The sequence below is a fragment of the Coloeus monedula genome (assembly GCF_965178545.1).
Source record: "Coloeus monedula genome assembly, chromosome: 3".
In the NCBI taxonomy this organism is placed as follows: domain Eukaryota; kingdom Metazoa; phylum Chordata; class Aves; order Passeriformes; family Corvidae; genus Coloeus; species Coloeus monedula.
The window spans coordinates 30,621,005-30,641,625 of NC_138783.1; the positions used below are offsets into that span (position 1 = coordinate 30,621,005).

At 46.1% G+C, this 20,621-nt stretch overlaps 2 protein-coding genes across 2 annotated transcripts; one reads left to right on the forward strand and one right to left on the reverse strand.

Moving 5' to 3' along the window:
* Nucleotides 1-2,419: 2,419 nt before the first annotated feature.
* On the reverse strand, nt 2,420-7,944 carry M6PR (mannose-6-phosphate receptor, cation dependent). The gene is made up of 7 exons (XM_082278462.1): nt 7,796-7,944; nt 6,271-6,441; nt 5,907-6,079; nt 5,707-5,816; nt 5,379-5,509; nt 4,688-4,814; nt 2,420-4,131 (listed from the first exon to the last, which is right to left on the reverse strand). The coding sequence occupies exons 1-7, from the start codon at nt 7,828-7,830 to the stop codon at nt 4,009-4,011; spliced, it is 870 nt and encodes a 289-aa protein (XP_082134588.1). The 5' UTR covers nt 7,831-7,944; the 3' UTR covers nt 2,420-4,008.
* A 3,609-nt stretch (nt 7,945-11,553) lies between these two features.
* KLRG1 (killer cell lectin like receptor G1) lies at nt 11,554-20,386 on the forward strand (the record flags this gene model as incomplete). Its single annotated transcript, XM_082277763.1, has 5 exons — nt 11,554-11,671; nt 16,381-16,473; nt 17,152-17,303; nt 19,220-19,320; nt 20,275-20,386. 5 exons carry the CDS (start codon nt 11,554-11,556, stop codon nt 20,384-20,386), a joined length of 576 nt encoding a protein of 191 aa, XP_082133889.1.
* Nucleotides 20,387-20,621: the final 235 nt, after the last annotated feature.

Sequence of the window (20,621 nt, forward strand, 5' to 3'; positions counted from 1 at the left end):
CTGAAGCCAGAGGTCTCACTTTTGCTCTGACCCCAGGGCAGATGCCAGTTTTGGAGCATCCTGTTGGGGTGGGGAAGAATGGGACAGTCCCCTGTGGTCTTGCATTCAAGAAGAATGAGAAGGAATTTAACTGATTGAAACTGCCATGCACAAGCCCATCTCTTGGTCTCTTAATGGTGCTACAGTAAGGTTGAGGAAAACTGCCACCTGGGGCCTTTAAACAACTTTCCTTCTTCCTGATTTTGAATATGCCTCCCCTATATACCACATAAAGATATTAAGGGGATCTCTTTCTGTCTTAAAAGACTGCTGAAAGGGAACTGCCCTCACCCCTTTTTGCCACAGCAGGTCTGCTAGGTCTTAGCTTTGAATATCATTGCCAGAATTCAAGGCATAGGAAGAGCTGGCCCCACGTAGACATTGGGAGCACCTGTGCTTGGGGCTTTTATGAAGGGGAACTAGCAAATTACAAGTGACAGAGGTGACAAACAAGAATTTGAGCAAAAGGGGCTGCTGCTTTTCCACTTTTAAAAGTACCTAGGCTGCTCATGAACTTGGTTTAATAGCCATTCCAGCATGCATACCAAACTTGAAGGCCTGTGGCAATAGGAGCTGTCTTGTCTTCACTCTGCATGTCTACAGGAGACAGCAAAGCTAAAGTGTTGGGGCAGCTATTCACTCCAGGTGCTCCTCTCAGAACCAGTCAGAGGATTTTTCCTGAGTACTTATGACAAAGTGATGGGAAACTCAAAGGGGAGGGGGATTGTCTTACATTAGGGAACCTTGCAGCACTAGGTTTGTCTTCCCATTGTGCTAGAGCATAATTTACAGATCCAAAGCAGTCTCCAGAAGCACCAAGGCTCTTCATGAAAGGGGCTGGGGTTTGGTTTTGTGTGTTTTCTTACCAGTTTGTATTTTCTTTTTGTGTCTGTCTTCGTTATCCTCAGGAGAGCTTATGGGACAAAATTTAGGCTGGCAGGATTGTACTGCTTGCCTCAGGCTTTTTTTTTGTGTTGTGTTGTAAAACGAGTATTTCTCTTTCTCAGTTACAAGGAACCAAACACACACCCTAGAACAACTCAATACTGATCTTTTAATGTGACTTCTCATTTCTAAAGCGTAGAATTTATGTTACAGGCTGAGTTTCTCCTACTCAGCCCCTCCAGGTTTGGTTGGGGTTTCTTTGGTTGGTTTTTGTTTTTTTTTATTTTAAGGACCAAATGTGGTATTCTGAAGTTTTGTAGCCAAATTGCCAAAGGTGAAAACCTGGGCAGAATTAGTCTCTTCCAGAAGCAGCTCTGCTTCAAACAAACAGGCAAAATACCTGAAGGAGTTACACAAACTGTGAAGAGGTAAGTGCCCTGTAGAGCCAAATACCTGAAAGCAAGATGGTGTTATAAACCATGTATCTCAGCTTTTCTGTTTTCAGACGTTTCACATGAATATTTGAGTGAAACATAAGACGGTTCTGTGTGTTAAGCACCTACTGTTGCAGAAAAGCTGTAGTGGCATGGTAGCCTAATAGCATAGGTAGGAAAACATTAGAGATCTTTGAAATGGGCTCTTTATTGACCCATGTTAGAAAAAGAGGAAGGAAAGTGCTTAGTAGACGGATAAAATGGGGCAGCAGCTTCCTAGTCTTAAGGGCACTGTTGAATCTCACTTTTGTGACATCCTTGTTCATCTGAGAAGACTTCTGAGGCTTTGTGAATGCAAATAGGCCCAAAGGAAGCTGCCCATGCTCGCTTGTACCCTGGTACCACGGTTTGGTCTGATGTAATCTGGGGGCAGGGAAGGAGGTTAGAATCAAAAATGAGCAGAGGAAGGCTGCCCTTAAACCATTTTATCCTTAGCAGGCTGGGTATGATAAAACTCCTGTTTAGTTTGACCCTTGGCAGGGTAGGCAGGCAGGTAGCCTGCCACTGTTACCAGTTACTCCTGAGGACTGGATTTTATTTCAGTCAAATTGGAAGGTTTCACTTCTTCGTTTCATGTTCAGTGTTCTTAATAAAAAAATGCTTGATCAGGCTTTGCAGGTCTGGCTGCTTTTTAACCCCTGTCCTGAACCCAAACTTCAACCAAGTGTTTGCAAAGTACAAACTTCACCACGAAGCTGCTTTTGACTGTCACTGCTCCAAAAATTAGAGTATAATCCATCCATCCCTAACTACCTGAGCTTCTGAAGCTTCAGTTTTGAAAGATGTGAATAGCCTTCCCCCTTGTACGCCCTGGAGGACCTGGAGTGAAACAAGGTAGCAGCAAAACCCATGAACTAATAATAGCATGTTCATCACTGGCAAGAGTTCAGGCACAAGGCACCACACATTAAGGACGTTTTACTTTTGGGTAAGAAAGATGCTCTGGTACCAAAGCAAGCTCTTGTTACATCAGCACAACACTTCACTAGTTTTTTTGGTCACTTTATTTTTGAAAGTTGTATTTTGTACAAAAAAAAATTACCTTAGACACCACCATGAAAAACAGACTTACTTCCTACTTTTCCCATGTTATGAGAAAGCTTGAGACTGTAACAAAAGTCAAAGAAAGCAGGAATTGCTTGCCCACTCCAAACCCAGAAAGAAAGCAGGGCCACCCCTTTTCTCTCACTGTTTTAAGAATACATGAACCTTGTCTGTACTCTGCTGTTAACACAGTAGTGGCTTGCTTATTCACAGTCTCCGCCCCCCAGGCTGAGGGCAGTTCTCTGCCGGTTTACAGTAGGGTAGAATGGGATTGCTCAGTCTAGCCTCTCAAATAAGCAATTTAGAATCACGGTGCCAAGTTCCTGAAGGTTCCCATTAAGTCTACAACTCAACTGTACCTGCTTTTCACCAGGGCCCAAAGAGAAGGTCTTTCTCACTCCCAGCCAGTGGCAGTATGTTAAGTACCATCTGCACAGGGCAAGTGTCTTAAGACTGGCCTGCACCATGCTTAAGGGGACAGTTATCTATGAAAGCTGACCATGGAAGAGTCCCTTATGCAGTTCTTAATGTGTTAGCATTCTTAACCCGGGCTTCCATGGTTCCTCTGATATAAAAATAAATTCTGACGACTTCGTAGGAAAACCCTCTGCAAAACAAGGAACTTCTGGAGCATGAAATCACAATGCTGACAGTGACTGAGGTGTGTGGGCAGTCACCTCTGGAAGCTTGTGTCAGAACTCAAGTGGCAGCTACCTGTCTCATTTTGTCTTGATGTCACTTTCAGTTTCAGCAAATGTTCCTTTTCCTTAGCAGCAAAATAGTTTCCTTTTGCTTCTCACTGATTGAGAAGACTGAGTCAATATTTTGACTGAAATCATGAGACTCCATTTAACTCCTATAGATTTTTAGCATTGCCCCTCTCCAGTCTGAGAGGATGGCATGCATCCCTTTACAGCTGTTGAAGGAAACTGTTGAGAAATACACACCGCTCTGCCATTAGGGAAACAAAAGACTGCAAAGGTGCTAATGCCTCTTCACCACCAGAGTCTGGCATAGAGCATTCTGTGCCAGTTACGCTGGCAGAAATTGTATAGCAGTGCAGAAACTAGAAAAGCTGAAAATGTATTCAAAGAAAAAATATTCCAGTGTCTTACAGATTCTGTAAACCCTAGGGAAAAAAAAAAAAGACACAAAATATCCCTTTTACAGTGTCAGATGTTTTAACCCATAGCCTTTTTCCCTTTCTGCACCCATCCATGCCCCTTCTTTCCTCTTAGTGATTCATCTCCAATTCCTGCTCAGTGCTGAACATTCATATTGCTGTTTTCTGCTCAACTGTCAACACTTCTCCCCTCAGCTCTGCTGCAGTTTTAAAACCTAAGCCAGCATTATATTTATAAGACATGCCATTAGGAACCAGTGCTGTTCACATCCAGAGGCATCCATGGGACTTGACACACCGGAGACAGCGGAAGCAAACAGTGTAAAGAAAATCAGAAGTGAGAGAAGGAGAACTGGCTGGGAGGCACCCGGCTAAAGAAGCACTGGGGAGACGGGGAGAAAAGATCTCGGTGTGGAAAGCCTATCACATGGGCAGCAAGTGGTCATCCCGTTCTTCTGACTCCTCTCCCAGCTGGTCATCCCCCACGCCGCGGTACGCGGCTGGTGCGTTCCGAGGCTTGGATCGGCACACAAAGTCACAGCCATCCTACGAGCACAGGACACAGGCACCAGCATCAGACAGTTTGCAGTTGACTCAGCATCCAAAGCAAAGCAGCTCCTGCAATTTCTCTTTTGCTAAGGGATTATGCCTATCCCTGTGCTACCTGAAACATCTCCCCAAAACTTGGCATAAAAACATCCTACTCGGTCTTGAAAGCTCTGGGCATACTGATTAACAGTATGGAGCAACATCAGGCCAAGGCAAGTATGAAGGATAAATAGCATTGCCTGCACTGACCAAGGAAAGATTTCACAGTCAGACGTAAGCATTTCACAGTCCCCAGGTGAACATTTCTACCTGGAAAGTGCTAACTCCTGAGGAGCACATGTTCTAGTTTGTTATGTAGCAGTTGCAGGACAGAGGCCGGGAATTGGTCTCAGCAAGGATTCAAAAATGGAATACTCAAGAAAAATGAAACAGATACCCTCTTCTTCTGCTTCAAGGTACTCCACCCTGGTGGTAGGTCTACCCAAAACACAGAGTCAATGCCATTTTCTCCTAACATGGGCCAGGCTGAGAATATATAAGGATTTTCACTCACTGCCACCAAATTGCCCAGATCTTGCCAGAAGGCAAAGTGAGGAATCTGCTCCATGCCCTTTGCTCCCACGACAAGGCGCTGGTAGAGGAACCCACCAATGATGTAGACTGCAATCAGTGACACAAACCTAGAAGGCAGAATTTAAAAAAAAAAAAAAAAACCAAAAAGGAAAATCAAAGCTGAGGAAATCCTATAGCTAGTCTTTTCTGAGCCAGCTACCTGCCTCATATTAGCATCGGAACAAGTAGCTGAACACCACTCAAGAACAGAGCTATAAACAGAAACCAGACCATAAAAGGTCCCCAAGTTATCAATCTGCTTGTATAAATCTTTTAGCAGCATTATGTGAAGTAGTGCCTCTAAGCACAAACACAGAAAATGAGTCAAGGCTCCTGGTCTGAGTTCCCAGCTCTGGCAAAGAGCCATCACACAATTTTAGGAAGTCAAATCCCCCGTGTTTCAGTGCACTTGTCTGTAAGCTGTGAAGGAAAACGTTTTCTGGGAACAGACCAGCCCTGCATCATGCCTTGAGCAAGAGCTTTTGTCCAAAAAGCTCAGAGGCACAGTAACATCTAATGGTGGCTATGGGAAAGTATACTGCGGTTATTTAGTCTTACTATAGCATTTGCTATGTTTCTAAATAGCACTGGAGATTATGACTCAGGCACAAACAGCTCTTCCAATGACTCACGTGATAAGTAGAATGGAGCCAACACTGAGGTGGGAATTCTCAGCTGGACAAGCCACACTACTGTCCATTTCAAAGAGGTAGAAACACTCCTGCTCCTTTTCCCGCTCTTCAGAAATAATGCTGAATGAACTCTGCAATTTTGGAAAAGTGAAGTCATGTGAAAACATGCCCACACGCACTGAACTTCACCAGGAGACAGCTTTATCACTGTTGGTGCAGCTGGGCACCAGACACTGGAAGCCAGCTCGCTGCCCCCTCAAACTGCTCACAACCAACCATCGGTCTGGCAGCCTCCTGATGACGCTCTCTCACCCCAGGTGTCACTCACCGCTGTAACTCCCCGCTTGCAAGAAATCATTATCACAGCTCGCCTCTTCTCACCACTGCAGTGCCTGCCATATGAATCACCTCCTTTATAAATCAGCATGATCCAGTCACCTGCCAGGAGAGAAGCAATATAGGCTACAAATCCAGATCAGGAGGCGAAAGGCAGCTACTGAGTAAGCAAAGTATTGAGTGGAATCATACTTCCATTGAAGACTTGGGTTTCATTGATTCTTCCTATCACTGTGGTCTTTCCATTCTGTCTATCTGTTTGCACCAGGCCACCAAAATCGTGCGAGGTGCTGTTGACCTCCCTGCACACTCTGAAATGGTAGACGTAGTTTTCCGTTTTGCCTTTCTCCACAGTCACGTTAAACCTGCAGCAGGGAGAGGACAGAAGAGGCAGCCCAGTGGATTACAAAGAACACCCAGCGCAGTGAGCACTTCAGACCTGGAAGCCAGTCAGAGACAATACTAAAAGGGGAGCCCATTCTGCAGTCTGACCCAAATCCTTCCCTCCCCTTGGCCCACTGTGCAGCCCCGAGGCCTGCAGGGTGTTGTGCTGTACCTCATGTGGCTCAGGGGCTCCAGTTTCTTCAGCAGGGCCCTCTCCATCTGCGACTCAGTGCTCTCATCACCAATCACATCACAGCTCCTCTCTTCTGACTGCTCAGCTCCCACTACAGCCAGGGCCATAAAGACCAGCAGCAAGGCAGATGTATGGCAAGGTGGTGACATCCTGGACACATGCCACAGAGAACATGGAGGATTAACTGTTTCAGCCCCCTGCAAACTAACTTCAGGGTCATGGAGTCAATGATTAGCCACTTCCTCAATCCTGACTGCAAAAAGGAGAAGTTGAAATCTAGAAACAACTCACAGTTCACAAGAGACACACTAAATCTGAATCTGTTGCACAGCCAAAGACCATTCACTGGGCCAATTTGGGGCTCTTTTTTGAATTTACCTTGAGACCACAAAAAGTTTTGCTGCTGAGCACATTAATTAGTTGCCAGAGCTGAATGCTGGAGTAAACTTCAGACATAATCCACTGTTTGTTATTGCATTGCACTGAGAAGCCAGTCAGCAGAAAATTATTTATCAGGCCTCTAATCAATCATCTTTGCAGCTCTCGTGCAAAGAGCTCGCAGGGAAGAGGCACTGTGATTAGTAAGGCTCTCTTTGTTCAAGCGCCTTAATCTTAATAATAATCTTTCCAGTACTCCTTTAGCTGAAAATCTGAAAGACATTAATAATGCTAAACCACAACTTCAGAGAACAGTTTCTTTCTTCCTTTCCTTTACATGAGGGAAGGAGGAAAGTGAGGCATCCTATGTAAGATCCAACCAACGAGGCAGTAATGAAGATGATAATAATAACAACAACAATAATAATCTATAAGATCTGGCTTTCAGGTTCATGCTAAAATCACATATGAAACTAGCCAAATAGAGCAGTGCAACAATTTCCCTCTGCCTTCTTGCGCTGCAGATTTTGGTAAAGCTCCAGACGCCGGTGGAAGGCAGACCCTCCATTAAATAAGCACCTGCCTGCAGGCGGACACAGAGCCCATTTGACTCAACCTAATGATTTCCCCACAGCCCTGCAGAGTCCACCGCGACAGCCCACAGCTGCTAAGCTGGGGCTCTGCTCGCCACGGGGCACCAAAACAAGGTTAGAAACGCAGAAATCACAGAATGGGTAAGGCTGAATGGGACCACAGTGGGTCACTTGGTCCAGTTTCCCTGCCCAAGCAGGGTCATCCTAGAGCACACGGCACAGGGTTGTGTCCAGACAGTTCTGGAATATCTCCAGTGAGGGAGACTCCACAACCTCCCCCGGCAATCTGTTCCAGTGCGCGGTCACAGAAATGAGGAAGCCCGTGACACGAGGGCTCGTGACTCCTCTCTGCCGAGGCCAAAAGCAGGACCTGCCCTCAGCCCTAGACACGGCTTCTCCCGGGAAATTGCCGCGTGGCGCTGGGAGCTGCCCAGCCGGCGGCCGCTGCCCCAGACCCGCCCGGGAGGGAGCGCGGCTTCACGCCGCGGCCTCGCTGTGCCCAGTTCCACCCCTCCCCAGCCCCGCGCACGCACCTGCGGCCGCCCCGGGCACAGGCGCCGCCGCCCATAGGAAGAGAGACCCGCGGCTCACGCGCATCCCATGCTGGGCGGCTCGGAGAACCCCAGGCACGGGCAGCACCGGCCTCCTCCGCGTCCCGACCGGCTCTCTCACCCGCCCCGCAAGCCGGAAGCCGGGAAGAGCGTGGCGGAACTGGCGCCCGGCGCCAATGGGAACGCGGGAGCAGCCGGGATCGCCCGCCCAGGAGCGCTTCGGCAGCCAATGACAGGCGGCGGGGAAAGGCGGGCCGGGCCGGGGGAGCCGCGGGCCACGCCCACTTCCTCTCCGCCAGCCAATGGGCGGTGAAACTCTGCGCGGAGGCCCCGCCCCCACTGGCATTCCTGCCAATGAACGACGAGGGCGGGCAGAGAGGAGGAACCCTCAGAGTGCGGGGCCGCCCGAGGGAGCCGCACCTGCAATGGCGGGCGGGCCCCGCCGCGGCGGCGGGAGGCAGTGGGACACGGTGGGAAGCAGCCCCGCGGGGTGGGGGTCCCCGCGCTGCCGGCTGGAAATCAACTCACCCAGGTGCTGTGTGATTTTCGCCCTCTGAAGTCGCGCTCTCCCCTCTCCTGTGCCCCGCACAAGTTCGGAGCAGCCGCGGGCAGGTGGCCGCATCAGCAGGAACGAAAAGCTTCCCGGTATCGCCCTTCCCCTCGCTCCCGCTGCCAGAGGCGGTAGCAGCCCCTCAGTGTCGTTGGGCTTTGCCGTCCCCACCAGGTGCCTCCAGAGTGGCTTGTGTTGAACGAGCAAGGGGTCTCGAGCACTTCACAAAACTGCTTTGTGGCCTTGATCCTTCGGATTTTGTCCCCACTTTGTGTCTCTTTAGTGGATTTTCCCCATGTTTTGTTATACTTTGAAATAAAGGTGCCTCCACCAGCTCCTGCAAGTTTTGCCACTAGAGGAATTTCAGGTCCAGCACACAAGTTGGTGTGCTTGAGCATCTTGGATGTCATTAATAAAGCTGTGAATTATTTGAGTGGCCTGTTCAAAGGACATCTCTCTCCTTATGATGTGCTCCCAGAGAGTCCACTTTCCAGAGGTCTGTTACTGGAAGGGACAGATGTTGTTTGCCAGAGTTCTGAGGCTTTTGCATCTTCTAGTTAAGAAAGAAATGTTGTATTTAGTGAGCTTACCAACATGCTGGAGAAGGCACTTGTTTGAGAGAAATCTGGGAGGTTTCCTCATGGTACGCTGCTTCAGTAGTGAAGAACTGGGGAAAAAGTGCCGCTGGCCCCTGGAAAACTGATTAGTTTAGTCCTGCTGTGGTTCCATACTGACAGTATGGCACAGCTGCAGAAGTCAAATTTATTTATTCACACTTAGCTAATAACTGAGAGTTGCCCTCACACCTTCTACAGTGAGATCCCTCCCTCTCTACTTACTGTCCAAAGAACTCAAATTATTGCTGGCATTAGAAAAAAAAAAGTGGTAAACCCCATTAAAACAGAGCTCTTCATTCTTTCTCACCTGCTTTCACTTCTCCAGTTCCTCGCAAATAGTGCTGTCTTTGTGGTCACTCTGGGCCGGCAGGCAGCCTGGGCACTTAAAAAGTGGCAAAATTGGCAGGAGATGGGAAAGACACCTTTATTCCAAAATATGACAGGACATACTGGAGAGAATCTACCAAAGAGGCGCAAAGTGGGGACAAAATAAGATCTGGACGCTTAAGCTGTGTCTGAATCCTGTTAAATTACTTTTCAGCTATACAGATTATATTCCCAGCTAACTCTCCTTGTGAGTGTAGCAAATTCTCTGAGTTTGAGACTGCTCTTTAGGCTTCTCTATTATTCATTCAAAGCATTTAGGAGAGGTTTTCTTCCTCTTGTCTTGCTCTGCTGTTTTCTGCCTTCCCCTTCCTTTCAAGCACATACTCCCTATGTTGCTGTCCACAGGCCCTACCCAGGACTGGAAGGAATCTTGTGGATGCAATATGCCGCACTTAAAGGCAAGTGAAGAAATTTGCAGAAATACCCAATCCCTTCCCAGACATGTGCATTGTAACAAATTGGCCACTCTGTGTCAGATAAGCATCCTCCCATGCAATCATTTCTCAAGTTTAGAACACGTCACCAGAAGGGGGAACAATCATCCCTGTTGGAGGTAGCAATCCTCCTAACTCCTTTGTCCAGCATGCCCAAACAATTACTGGCAATTAACTGTACTGTTTTGTCAGGTGTCAACCTGAGCCTGACAAACATCCCCATGAAATGGAAGGGATCAGAATGTGGATTAAAACAAAAACCAGCCAACCATGCAGCTAAGAGGTTTCTTGGGGTGCTGGAAGCATCAGTACTCCCCACCATAAAGTCGCAGAATCTTTTAAGTTGTAAAAGATCCTTAAGATCCTTGAGTTCAATTATTAACCTGACCCTGCCAAGCCCAGCACTGAGCCACATCCCTGAGCTCCACATCTGCATCTTTTTGAAATACTTTCAGGGATGGTGACTCAACCACTTCCCTGTGCAACCTGTCCCAGTGCTTGATAACCCTTTTGGTGAAGAAATTTTTGCCAATTTCCAATCTAAACCTCCCCTGGCACAACTTGAACTATTCTTATCAATGGTCAGTACTTCAAAAGAAAAGTAGTCTTTCCTGCTGTTGCTGACCACGGAATCACTAAATGATTGAGTTGGGGAGGGACCTTTCAAGGTCATCTGGTCCAATCCCCTGCTCAAGCCAGGCTACCTATAGCCTGGCCCACCTACAGCCATGGACTGTGTCCAGGCAACTCTCCATTGAGGGACACCCCACAACCTCTCTGGCCAACCTCTGTCAGTGTTCAGTCACTCTCACAGTAAAAAGGTGTTTCCTGATGTTCAGAGGCAACACCTTCTGTCTTTCAGTTTGTGCCCATGGCCTCTTGTCCTGTCACTGGGGCACCACTGAAGTGTTTGACTCTTCTTGTACCATCCCTTCAGGTATTTATATACATTAATTGGATCCTAACCAACAAGTCTTTTCTCCAGGCCAAACAGTCCCAGATCTCTCAGTCTTCCCCCCAGGACAGAAGGTCTGGTCCCTTTATCCTCTTTGTACCCCTTTTGTAGATTCTCCTCAGTATGTCCATGTCTCCCTTGCCCTCTTGATGCTGTTGAGATATTGAGTCAGAGGGACTCGAGGCATGCCAGCTCTCCATGCCTGCCTTGTGTCTTAAGCACATTCACACCAGTATTGGGTGTAGACAGAGTTCCCAGTCCAAAGTGGAAGTGTCCGAAGCTCACAAGATTTCCTTTTCAAACCTGTGCTGTCCACCTCTACTTCCTTTTTGACAGCAGTTGGGCTGCCAGTTTTCTGTAGCCATTGCTTGTCCCATGTTTCACCTTGTACTCTCACTATTCACCTTTTCTACCTTGTGCTGTCACTGTCCCGCTGCTTCTGCCCTGAAGGGAGCTCCTCAGAGCATCATGAATCCTGCCAGTTACTGCATCAGTCTAACCACACCCTCTTGCATTGGCAACAATTAGAATACCCCTGAACTTTGTTTTTAATCACCTTTTCCATTAGCAGCAGTTCTTCAGACATCCTCCATCAGGTTAGAAAATGAAAGCTGCTGCAGTTCCACTGCTCCATTCCGTTGTGAATTTGGTTATCTTCAGCAGCTGGAGATAGAGGTTGCAGCTTCACATTTCTTGTCTTCTGCATATAGCGTCAGGTTTCCTGTTTCACAGGCGTTGAGCCCTGTTGTTCAACAGCCTGATCGAAACATCTCGTGGTGCACACTCCTTGCTTTGGCATGGAGGGAAGCAGATCAGAAGTTTCTGCAGCTGATGAGAGGGAGGAAGTAACATATACTTCTGTCAAATTCTGTCAGACGCCTCCGCCAAGGGCCAAAGCTGCACAGGGAAAAAGAGGTGAGCAAAGATGGATGAGGTAGGTCAACAGAAATTTTTACTTTGAGTAGAAGCAAGATCTAACTGAAACACTCTGAACTGGCCACTGATTCTGAGTGCCAGCTTTGAGAGCTGTTGCTTTGGTTCTAAAATTACCGTGAATATTTTAATGTGATAAAAGCTGATGAGTTAAGAGACCCAGCATTTTTCCCCTCTGTCTCACCTCCCTCCTTCAGTGTCTACTCCTGGGCACTCAACCCAGGCATCCTTTTCTTCAAAACAGATTTAAAGTTGTCTGCTTGTCAGCAGTACGAAGTTGTGAGCAATAGTTCTTTGAAGGGCAGGCAAGATGCGAATACAGATAAATTAGAGGCGTATGCTAATCAGAGATCAGAGACAGAGAAAGCATATGAGATCATCCAGCCTCTCTCCCGTGGGGCTATGCAGGATTCTTTTGTGATACATTTTTTCCTGTTTTCTGTGTTCTAGTGTTACATACCTCCCAGTGAGCAAATTTTCAGCTTTTGCTGTGAAACAGTTCTTCAGAGCACTTTAGTATCAGGAAGATTTTCTTAATGCTTTCCTTAATCTTTTTCTTTCCTTATTTCATCTTCATTACCCTTGATTAGGCCTGCAAATGTCACATGGAACAATTCCTCTGGCTGCTTAGTTGAGAAACACCACCTTCAAAGAGTAAAACTTTGCATTGGTGATCAATCTTTGTAAATATTTCCTTCATGCAAAATGGTGGAGGGGTTGGAACTAGATGATCTTAGGGTCCTTTCCAACCCAAACCATTCTATGATTCTATGATTCTATGATTCTATGATTCTATGATTCTATGATATGTCAGTGTGCTTTAGATGAGTTGTGTTGCATTGGCTGCAACACTAATGGTTGCCCTTAAATTTTCTGAGCTGTTAACAGCAAAGGGGACTCTCATTGTGGGATACGAGATTTCTATGCCCTGATCAGAATAATTTCTTATACCTGTGGTGTTTCCTGCTGCCTGGTCACTTGCTTCACTATGGAAACAAAGCCAGCACAGAAATCCCCAAGTTCCTATCTGGTACTTACACTCAATCTGTTTGGATGGCAGTCTTGCTTTTGCACATATTTTCATCAGAAATGATGTTTTCTGTCACATCAGAAAACACAGTGACATCCTTTCATTCCTGCCATTCCTGGTCACCCCCATCCTGTTGAAAGGGGATTACCCTATGCCCTCTTGAGATGTTTGCATTTTTCTTTTTAACATCTCTCCACATTCTTTTATGGACCCCCATCTTTCTGAGCTATGGTCAGAGAGCCTAAAATAAGGAAGCTGAAATTTGAACACACTTTTTGTGCATATTATTTATTTCTCAGTTCTTTTGGTCTTTTGAAGATCTTTATGTTCAACTCTGTCCCTTCCTCCATCACTTCTGAGAAATGTGCTCTCAGGTATTTCTCCTCTGTTCAAATGCACACCCTTGCTGACTTTGTAGACACACTATCATGGGTGTGTAGATCAGTCCTCTGGTCAAACCAACAGGTTTTGGTGCTTATGGACTCCTTGAAAACAGAGTTGCCCTGGTTGTTTCTTCTGTTTGGCTTCCAGAGAGCCTTAGATATGCTGCACTACCAGAATGCCAGTACAGCAGTAACTTTAAGACAGTGTTAGCCTGTGCAGTGTGCTTAGAGTAACAGCAATAACCAGGTCTGTGCCACAGCCAAGAACAGAATCCTTGTTTCTCAAATTCTCCTCCTTGGCTCTAGGTAGTCATGCTGCTTCCACACTGAGGTAGGCAGGAGCTGAGGGGAGCTATTTGGGACAGTGCCATGACATTCTTCAGATTGTCCTAGATGAGTTGAATTGTAAAATGCTAACAGCTTTCAGTTTTTGAACTGAATATGGATTCACAAACCTAAAAATATGTGGTCTTGTTGCTTGCAAATGAATGGAGAGTTTCAGAGTAATTTCCCCAGAGCACTGAGAGACCTAATGGGGTGTTTTGTACACAGCAAGTGGTAACACTGGATATTTACATTAAATGTCCACCAGTCCTCTTCCCCCCTTGGATAGACTCTTCCACAGTTCCTCCGACAACTACATGGAAATATTTCTGGATGCTCCAGTCAGATTTTCCTCCTGTTTCAAACTCATCTTAGATACTTCTCCCATCCACTCCTACAAGAGCTTCACACGTAGTTCGGGGGGCTGTTGAACCTGTTTTAAAAAGTGTGAACCCTTGAACCTGTTTTAAAAAGTGTGAACTGCAGGGACTCCCTTTTGCAGCAGGTAAAACTCCTGATTTGTGAAATACTTTATTCCACTTCTCTGTTTTCCCACTTCACGTTGTTATTTTTTTCCTTCCAAAATTATCTAATACTATATTTTTTTCATTTTTACGAACTTCAGTGACTCTCCCACTGCTGGGGTTGTGGAGGTGCCCTGGATTTTGTTTAGATGATGAGTCACTCCCTTTTTTCTGCAGTTGGTTTGAAACAATAGAGAGTGAACTGCTCTATTCATTGCCAGGGGGGACCAGCTCCATGCCCGGTGCTGACATTTAAGGATTAACTGTTTCACAGACTGCCATCCCGGTTGCCTTGTCCTGGCAGTAGTTTTTCCTAAAATGTAACACTGATTTGAAGGATGCAGGAGACAGCTTCTTCAGAGAGTCAAGAGAGGAAGGAAAACAAAAGCATAAATGCGATCTCAAACCAGGATTTATGTTCCATCAGATGTTTATCCCCTTTTGCCAAGTTTTCAGTTGTAATCTGAAGAGAAAAATCTCCACCCTACTCCTTAACCTCGGGCTGACTTCATTCTCTTGAGGCCTAATCTGATGACAAAACCCAAGCTGCCAGGGATACAAACAAGAGGAATAGAGAGCAGAGTCAAGTTTAAGTTCCAGACCCAGTCCAAGTCCTTCAGTTCTCCTGTTGCCCCTTTGTGTGAAGCTAAGGAGTAGGCTGTAACTGAAAAGTCTTTCTGTATTTTGTCTCTGAAAAGAGATGGGGTTTTGTTATTGAGTAATGATTAAAAAAAATAAGAAATGTTACTTTTAGAACTATGTTTGGGACAGCTAGAAGATCCTACAAGCCTCAGGAAACGTGAGAAAACCTCTATCTTAGAAAAGATCTTTCTACCAGAAGAATGATGCTTACAACAAAGCTCACTCATGATCTCCCTTGTTACCTTAGAAACTTCTAGCTAAAACCGCAGGCCTAAATGTGTTGTTATAAATGAGAAAATGACCTTAACATTAGTGAGCCTGCAAACTGCTTAAGATGAAAAGAAATTAATTTTTATTAATTTACTGATCTGGTCTACTTTCTGCGTTTGGACAAAGCTTCTATTGTTTAAAGGATGCATTCTTGTTTTTAAGTCCCTTCCCCTTCTGTTTTAGCACTGGCTTTCTTTGTGTTTCTCACAATATTCTTCATATATGATTTGTTTTCAACCTCCACCAAGAGATTAAATGTGTTTCTTTGGGTCCCGTGACATGACCAAGAGAGAAGCACCTCAAATTTCATGAGGTCCATGGGGACTTTGCTGCTAGATTTGGGAAGAAGGCTCTGGAACATCGCAAGAGCAGGATGTGGTACATAAGTTAGCTGCACATTTACTGCTTCTTAGAAAGTGCTGTTGTCTGTGCAGCTATTGTACTGAGATTAATAAAACAAGAAAACCAAACTCCCCTGGAGCTCATCCGTGCCAGTAAGTGTCATTCTCTCCTCTGTCTGTGAAAGAGGAGATTTTAGTGCTGAGATTTCAAATGTTTTATGCAAAGTGAATGTCTCTCAGGTCAAACACAGCTCCAGGAGATGACAATTGAAAAGCAACATGTAACCTGGAGGTTAACATGTTGTGCTGTACATAAGCAGATCTCTCCAGGCCAGTCCTGACCAGCCCTTTGAAAGGGAGCTGTGCTGGGCTACAGTGGAAGTTGCCCCAAGGACTCACCCTCTGCCACTGGCAGCCAGTGAACAGCAAACAATGGTGGTGAAAGTGTTAAGGGACAGATGTCCCAAGGTCTTCAAGGCTGGCTCTCCCATCCTGCCACCCGACCATGAAAGATGAAGATGTAGGACTGACTTGGGATTATCCTGGGAAGATGTAGCATGACCATGTGTGAACAGGTCATGTGAACCTGAACAGCCTGTGAACAGGATGCTGAGATTAAACCTATTGTTGTTGCTGGGAGAGCTGGGGGAAAAGCTTCAGATTTATTTTTACATGTAAGCTGGAACATGGTGGCTGTAGCAATGCAGCTCTGAGTTTCCACCCCAAGCTTCAGTGCTGAGGCAGGAGTGGATTTGTTGGGAGGCTCCTGCCAGCACAAGGTGCCACATGGTGCCTAGGTGGCTCCAGCTGACTTGTGGCAGGTGCTTGCTCTGCTCGGGTCAGCCACCACAGAGGCTGGACCAGCAGGCTCTGTGGCCAGGCAGGGGCAGAGCTGTGGCTGATGTGAAGACAGGTACCCCCTGGGAAGCTCAGGCAGGGACCAATGGCCCCAAACCCAGCTGAAATGGGGCCCTGGGCTAAAGAGCAGGGGCACGGGGAGGCCCCAGTTTGGCTGGGCAGGGACAGTGATGTCAGCCATGTACAGAGCATAGACAGACACGATATTCTAACTAGTGCAGTTCCTTGTGGAAATGCCAAGGACACAAGCAAACCACGTGAAACCACAGTCAGTTTTCATGTGCCTTCTGTTCACTATGGTTTCTTTTCTCTTTTACAGCTCCCCATCTGTGGTCAGCAGTTCTGAAGGGCTTGGCCATAGGCTTTGGGACACTGAGCATCTCCCTGGCGATTGCTTTGATTTGGAAGATGAGTAAGTGCACAAAGGGCTGCTGAGAATGAGCAACCAACAGCAAAGGACCAGCGACACATCTAACCCCAGGAACTCCATTATATGGAGTTAAAACCAGAAGCTATTCTAGGTTTCTACCAGCCTTATGTACCCACTGCCTATCCAGAATATTTTGAAGAATATATTCCTCACGCAGACTCCAGGCAACCCATTTCAGATCCTGTAGCAAAGAACAGTTAAACACATTGAAAAGCCTTTTTAGACTTGCCTGGTAAAGATTGTGGTAAACTGTAGAACAAACAGGTCTGTAATATATTTGCATGCATGCAGAAGGTGCTAGACCATGTGGAGGAGCTTACTGTTAGCTGCTTAAAATCCATTCACCTAAGGTGGGATGTGATCACACCATACCCACAGAGTGTGATCTGTTTTCAGATAGACAGTTTTAGTTATTGGGTATCTGAGTGGTTCAGCGGAAACCTGGGGGGCGGGGTAGGTGTGTGCATGCTTGCACCAGTATCAGAGTGCACGTGACTATTGTAAGATTTCGAAATTACAGTTTTTTTCAGAATCTTGTCCTGACTTGAGCTTCCTGCATTTTAACTGTCCAAAAGAGTTGGTTCTCAGGAGGTCCTTGCTGACAAGTGTTTCTGTTGGCTAATGGTAGTGAAGAATACGAGTATTTTGACTTCTTTACAGGTGACTGCCGCCCACACTGCCCTCAACAGTGGGTGGCCTACAGAGGGAGCTGCTACTCCTTCTCCACTGAGAAGAAGGACTGGAATTCCAGCCAGGAGTCCTGCAGGGCACAAGGAGCTCACCTCCTGGTGATCAGTGATACCTGGGAAATGGTAATGGTTTTCTTTGGCTTTGAGGATCTCCCATTTCCTTGCAGATACCCAAGTGACTGACATACAAGTAGTGCTGTCACTTCACCAATATTTTGGTTTTAAAGGAGAGGAAGGATTTACGACTGTGATGTTATACATCACAAAGTTTGCAGGAAGCAGAGAAGCAAAGGGGAGAAGGGAGAGATGAGGGTCACTGTCAGGTACTCAGAATCATCCTGTGAAGGATGGTAGGAGACAGCCTTCTCCACTGCTCCTCTCCACCTCCCCTCCTATTCCCAATAAGGCTGATATGAATGATTACAGGAAACGACCATGCCACTGAGCAGTCATTGTACTCATTGCCTACAAACCGATACCTCCCTACTCTCAAGGAATTCTTTCTTTGCTAAAGCGATGCTTCTCCTCCCTGTGACTGCTCCAGCTCCTCCTGCTCCTCCTGCTCAGTGACCCATGCCATTCCCTGTGTTCATGCTTAGATATTTCATTCTCAAGTCTCTTTTCAATGCTTACTTCCTCTGTCTGCCAAAGTACCTCAGCTGTGCTGGTGAAATAAGGAACCATGTATTCCACTGCAGGTGCTCTCTGGGGGCAGGGGCATGTATGGTCACTAGAGAAATGGGTAGTGCTGGTTACTGGGGCGCTGAGGCACATCTGCTTAAGTAGAGCAGAAACCTTGATCTGCTTTTGCTCAAGCCAGGGCTTATTAGCTCAGGTCCAATGAACGTGGACAGCTTCCAGTCCCTGGACAGAAGTTGCATTGTATGATGTTCTCTGGGGGATTACAAAGCCAGGTCTCTGCTTGATTGGGAGTATGTACCAGGCTCTCACATTTGCTTTGACAAATCCTGACTCCTTAAGAAATAGGCATCTTCCCCAGATTACCTGTTTCTCTGCATGACAAAAGCCTTCCTGCTCCTGCTGCTTTCTTACTATCATCTCTGCTACTAGAGTGTTACCCATTATCCCTGCTCAGACTCACCCATCTAAACAAGACTTTCCTAGCTATCCATGCTTTGTACTGCAAAGGCTGTGATTGCTCGACCTCCAAGTGCCAGAGAAGCCCAGTCACCTTCAAACCACCAGCAACACTCCAGTGATTCGTCAAGCTGCTCCTATTCCCACAACTCTACCAAGCCAGCTTTGTTAGTATTTCTCTGTGAAGATGTCTTCTCTGAAGCTTTGTTTATGGCAGCAGGAGATAAGGATGGAGCACAGCCATACCCCTGAAAGCTTGCTGTTCTTTGGTTGCAAAGGTGGACAAGACAAACTTACCTCTCCTGGCTTTGTCTTTTTTGTGGGGAGGAGGGTTGGGGATGGGGAATTTACTTCAGGACTGAGTTTCTGTTGCAGGCTTCACCTTTTAATAATACTCAGAAGTTAAAAGTTAGCTAAAAGGAAATGAACATTAAAAGCATATAGGAGGAAAATGTGTATACAATTTAAAGAGCCTTCATACTGGGTTTGTTACACAGATCTGTCAGTGCCTGCACTTCCTGCCCTACCCTACCCTGTCCTGCCCTTCCCTTCCCTGATTTTACCTTTAATTGTTAATACTTCATATTAGCTTGCTAGTTAGCTGTATTAGCAGAGTGTTAATATTAATATTAATAGCATATCTTCCTAAAGAAAGCTCTGTGCAGGAAACTCCAGGAGACTGGGACGCAGTTCATAGAATCATAGAATCAGTCATAGAATCATAAAATCATAGACTATGCAGAATTGGAAGGGACCCATCAGGATCATTGAGTCCAACTCCTGGCTTTGTCATTACATGGTGTGGGGAAGTAGTATTGTCAGTCACTTAAGGAACAGTGAGGTGAGGGGATGTATCTTGCCCTCTGTTCTCTTTACTTATCCTTACTTCCATTTTCAGGCTTGCTTTCATTAGTCACTTTGTAATTCATCATCATTTCTAGGATCTGTTCAAGCGTATTCAAGCAGAATGTTTTTGGGTTGGACTGAGGAACAGTACAAGCACTGGATGGATTTGGGAGGATGGCTCTATGTTCAGTGTCAAGTGAGTTTCATTCTGTTTTAAAAACAATACTGCTTATTCAGATTGCCTGGTGTTCCAGAACACCCAGAGTTCCTCCTCCAGATGTCAGGAGCTTTCTTTCTGGGCAGATTTTCTTCTTCCTGTCACCTGTACTGCACTAAGCTCAGCACAGTTTACTTTTTACTGCCCTGCAACTTGTAAGGGCATGTACCTGTGAAAAGCAGGTCAAGTGTTAGTATCTCTCTCTCTACTTCCCTCCAGCTACTCAGACCAAGGGCTTTATTTACCTGCACCAGCACAGATGCTTGGTCAGAAAGGCATATGGCTTTACTGGGTTTAGCCACCTTGCACCCACTCTGTTGAATGCTGGTGTCACGGGTGCAGGGACCCAGCCCTTTGCTGCCCTACTAGTGCCAACCTAAGTCAGAGCCTTAATTTCATCTCAGTCTTTTCTTGGACAAAACTCAGTGTTTTGCAAGAGGGAAAACATGTTTTTATCCAGTGACTTTGCCTGGCCCTTTTCTTTTTATGGCAGTAAGGCAATGAGTTAGTTTCTAAAGCCTCTCCAGCAAGGAAAACTTGCCCAAGATCTCACTGTCAACAGGTCAGTACACTTGGCTTAGTTCCCTGAATAAATCCAGCTTTCTGTTCTTACAAACTCCTTGAAGGCAATGATCATTCCATGAAACTCTCACCACTGCCACTCACATGCTGGTGGATATCACTGCCACTGCAGGGTATTGTGTCTATGTTTGGCTCTGATTTGGCTTCTGTGATGGCAAAATTACTTAGTTGTAGCAGGTAGATAGGTTCTTTGGTGTACATTTTATTTTCTAACAGCTGTCTTTTGGAGGTCAGGTTATTTCTCTTCCTCTGGGCTACACCCTTCAAAATCAGATGTTTTTAATTTCTTGTCTCCAGGAGACAACATCAGTATTTTCTTTCATTCTCACTGCTGTTCCATGTCTCTTACAGGGTCCTCTCTAACAGCCCTGTGCAAAACTGTGCTGTCCTGATGAAAGATCAGTTTCATGCCTCCAGCTGTGAAGTTCCTACTCCATGGATCTGTGAGAAATTGCTTAGATAAATCCCATGTGCTTTTTCATCTCACAACGACCTCATCAGTGGTATGAGTTGATCATTATCCTGCAAACTGAAGCTTCACACAAGAGCAAAGTGTTTTACAAGGACAGGTTTGTTCCCATGAGGGTGAATTACGCTCAGCAGTAGATCTATTCTCGGTCCACAAGTGTTGGATTACTGCTGTTTGGGACCAGATGAGACCTGGGACATATTCCCTGGCCTAGTCTTTCCCTTATTTG

What these genes read in the sequence shown, in the direction of transcription:
- M6PR (XM_082278462.1), bottom strand. Translation starts at nt 7,830, where the DNA reads ATGGGCGGCGGCGCCTGTGCCCGGGGCGGCCGCAG. An exon ending in AACCCAAGTCTTCAATGGAA is followed by an intron (nt 5,817 to 5,906) that starts GTATGATTCCAC and finishes CTCTCCTGGCAG; the next exon opens with GTGACTGGATCATGCTGATT. An exon ending in GGCTCCATTCTACTTATCAC is followed by an intron (nt 4,815 to 5,378) that starts GTGAGTCATTGG and finishes TCTGCCTTCTAG; the next exon opens with GTTTGTGTCACTGATTGCAG.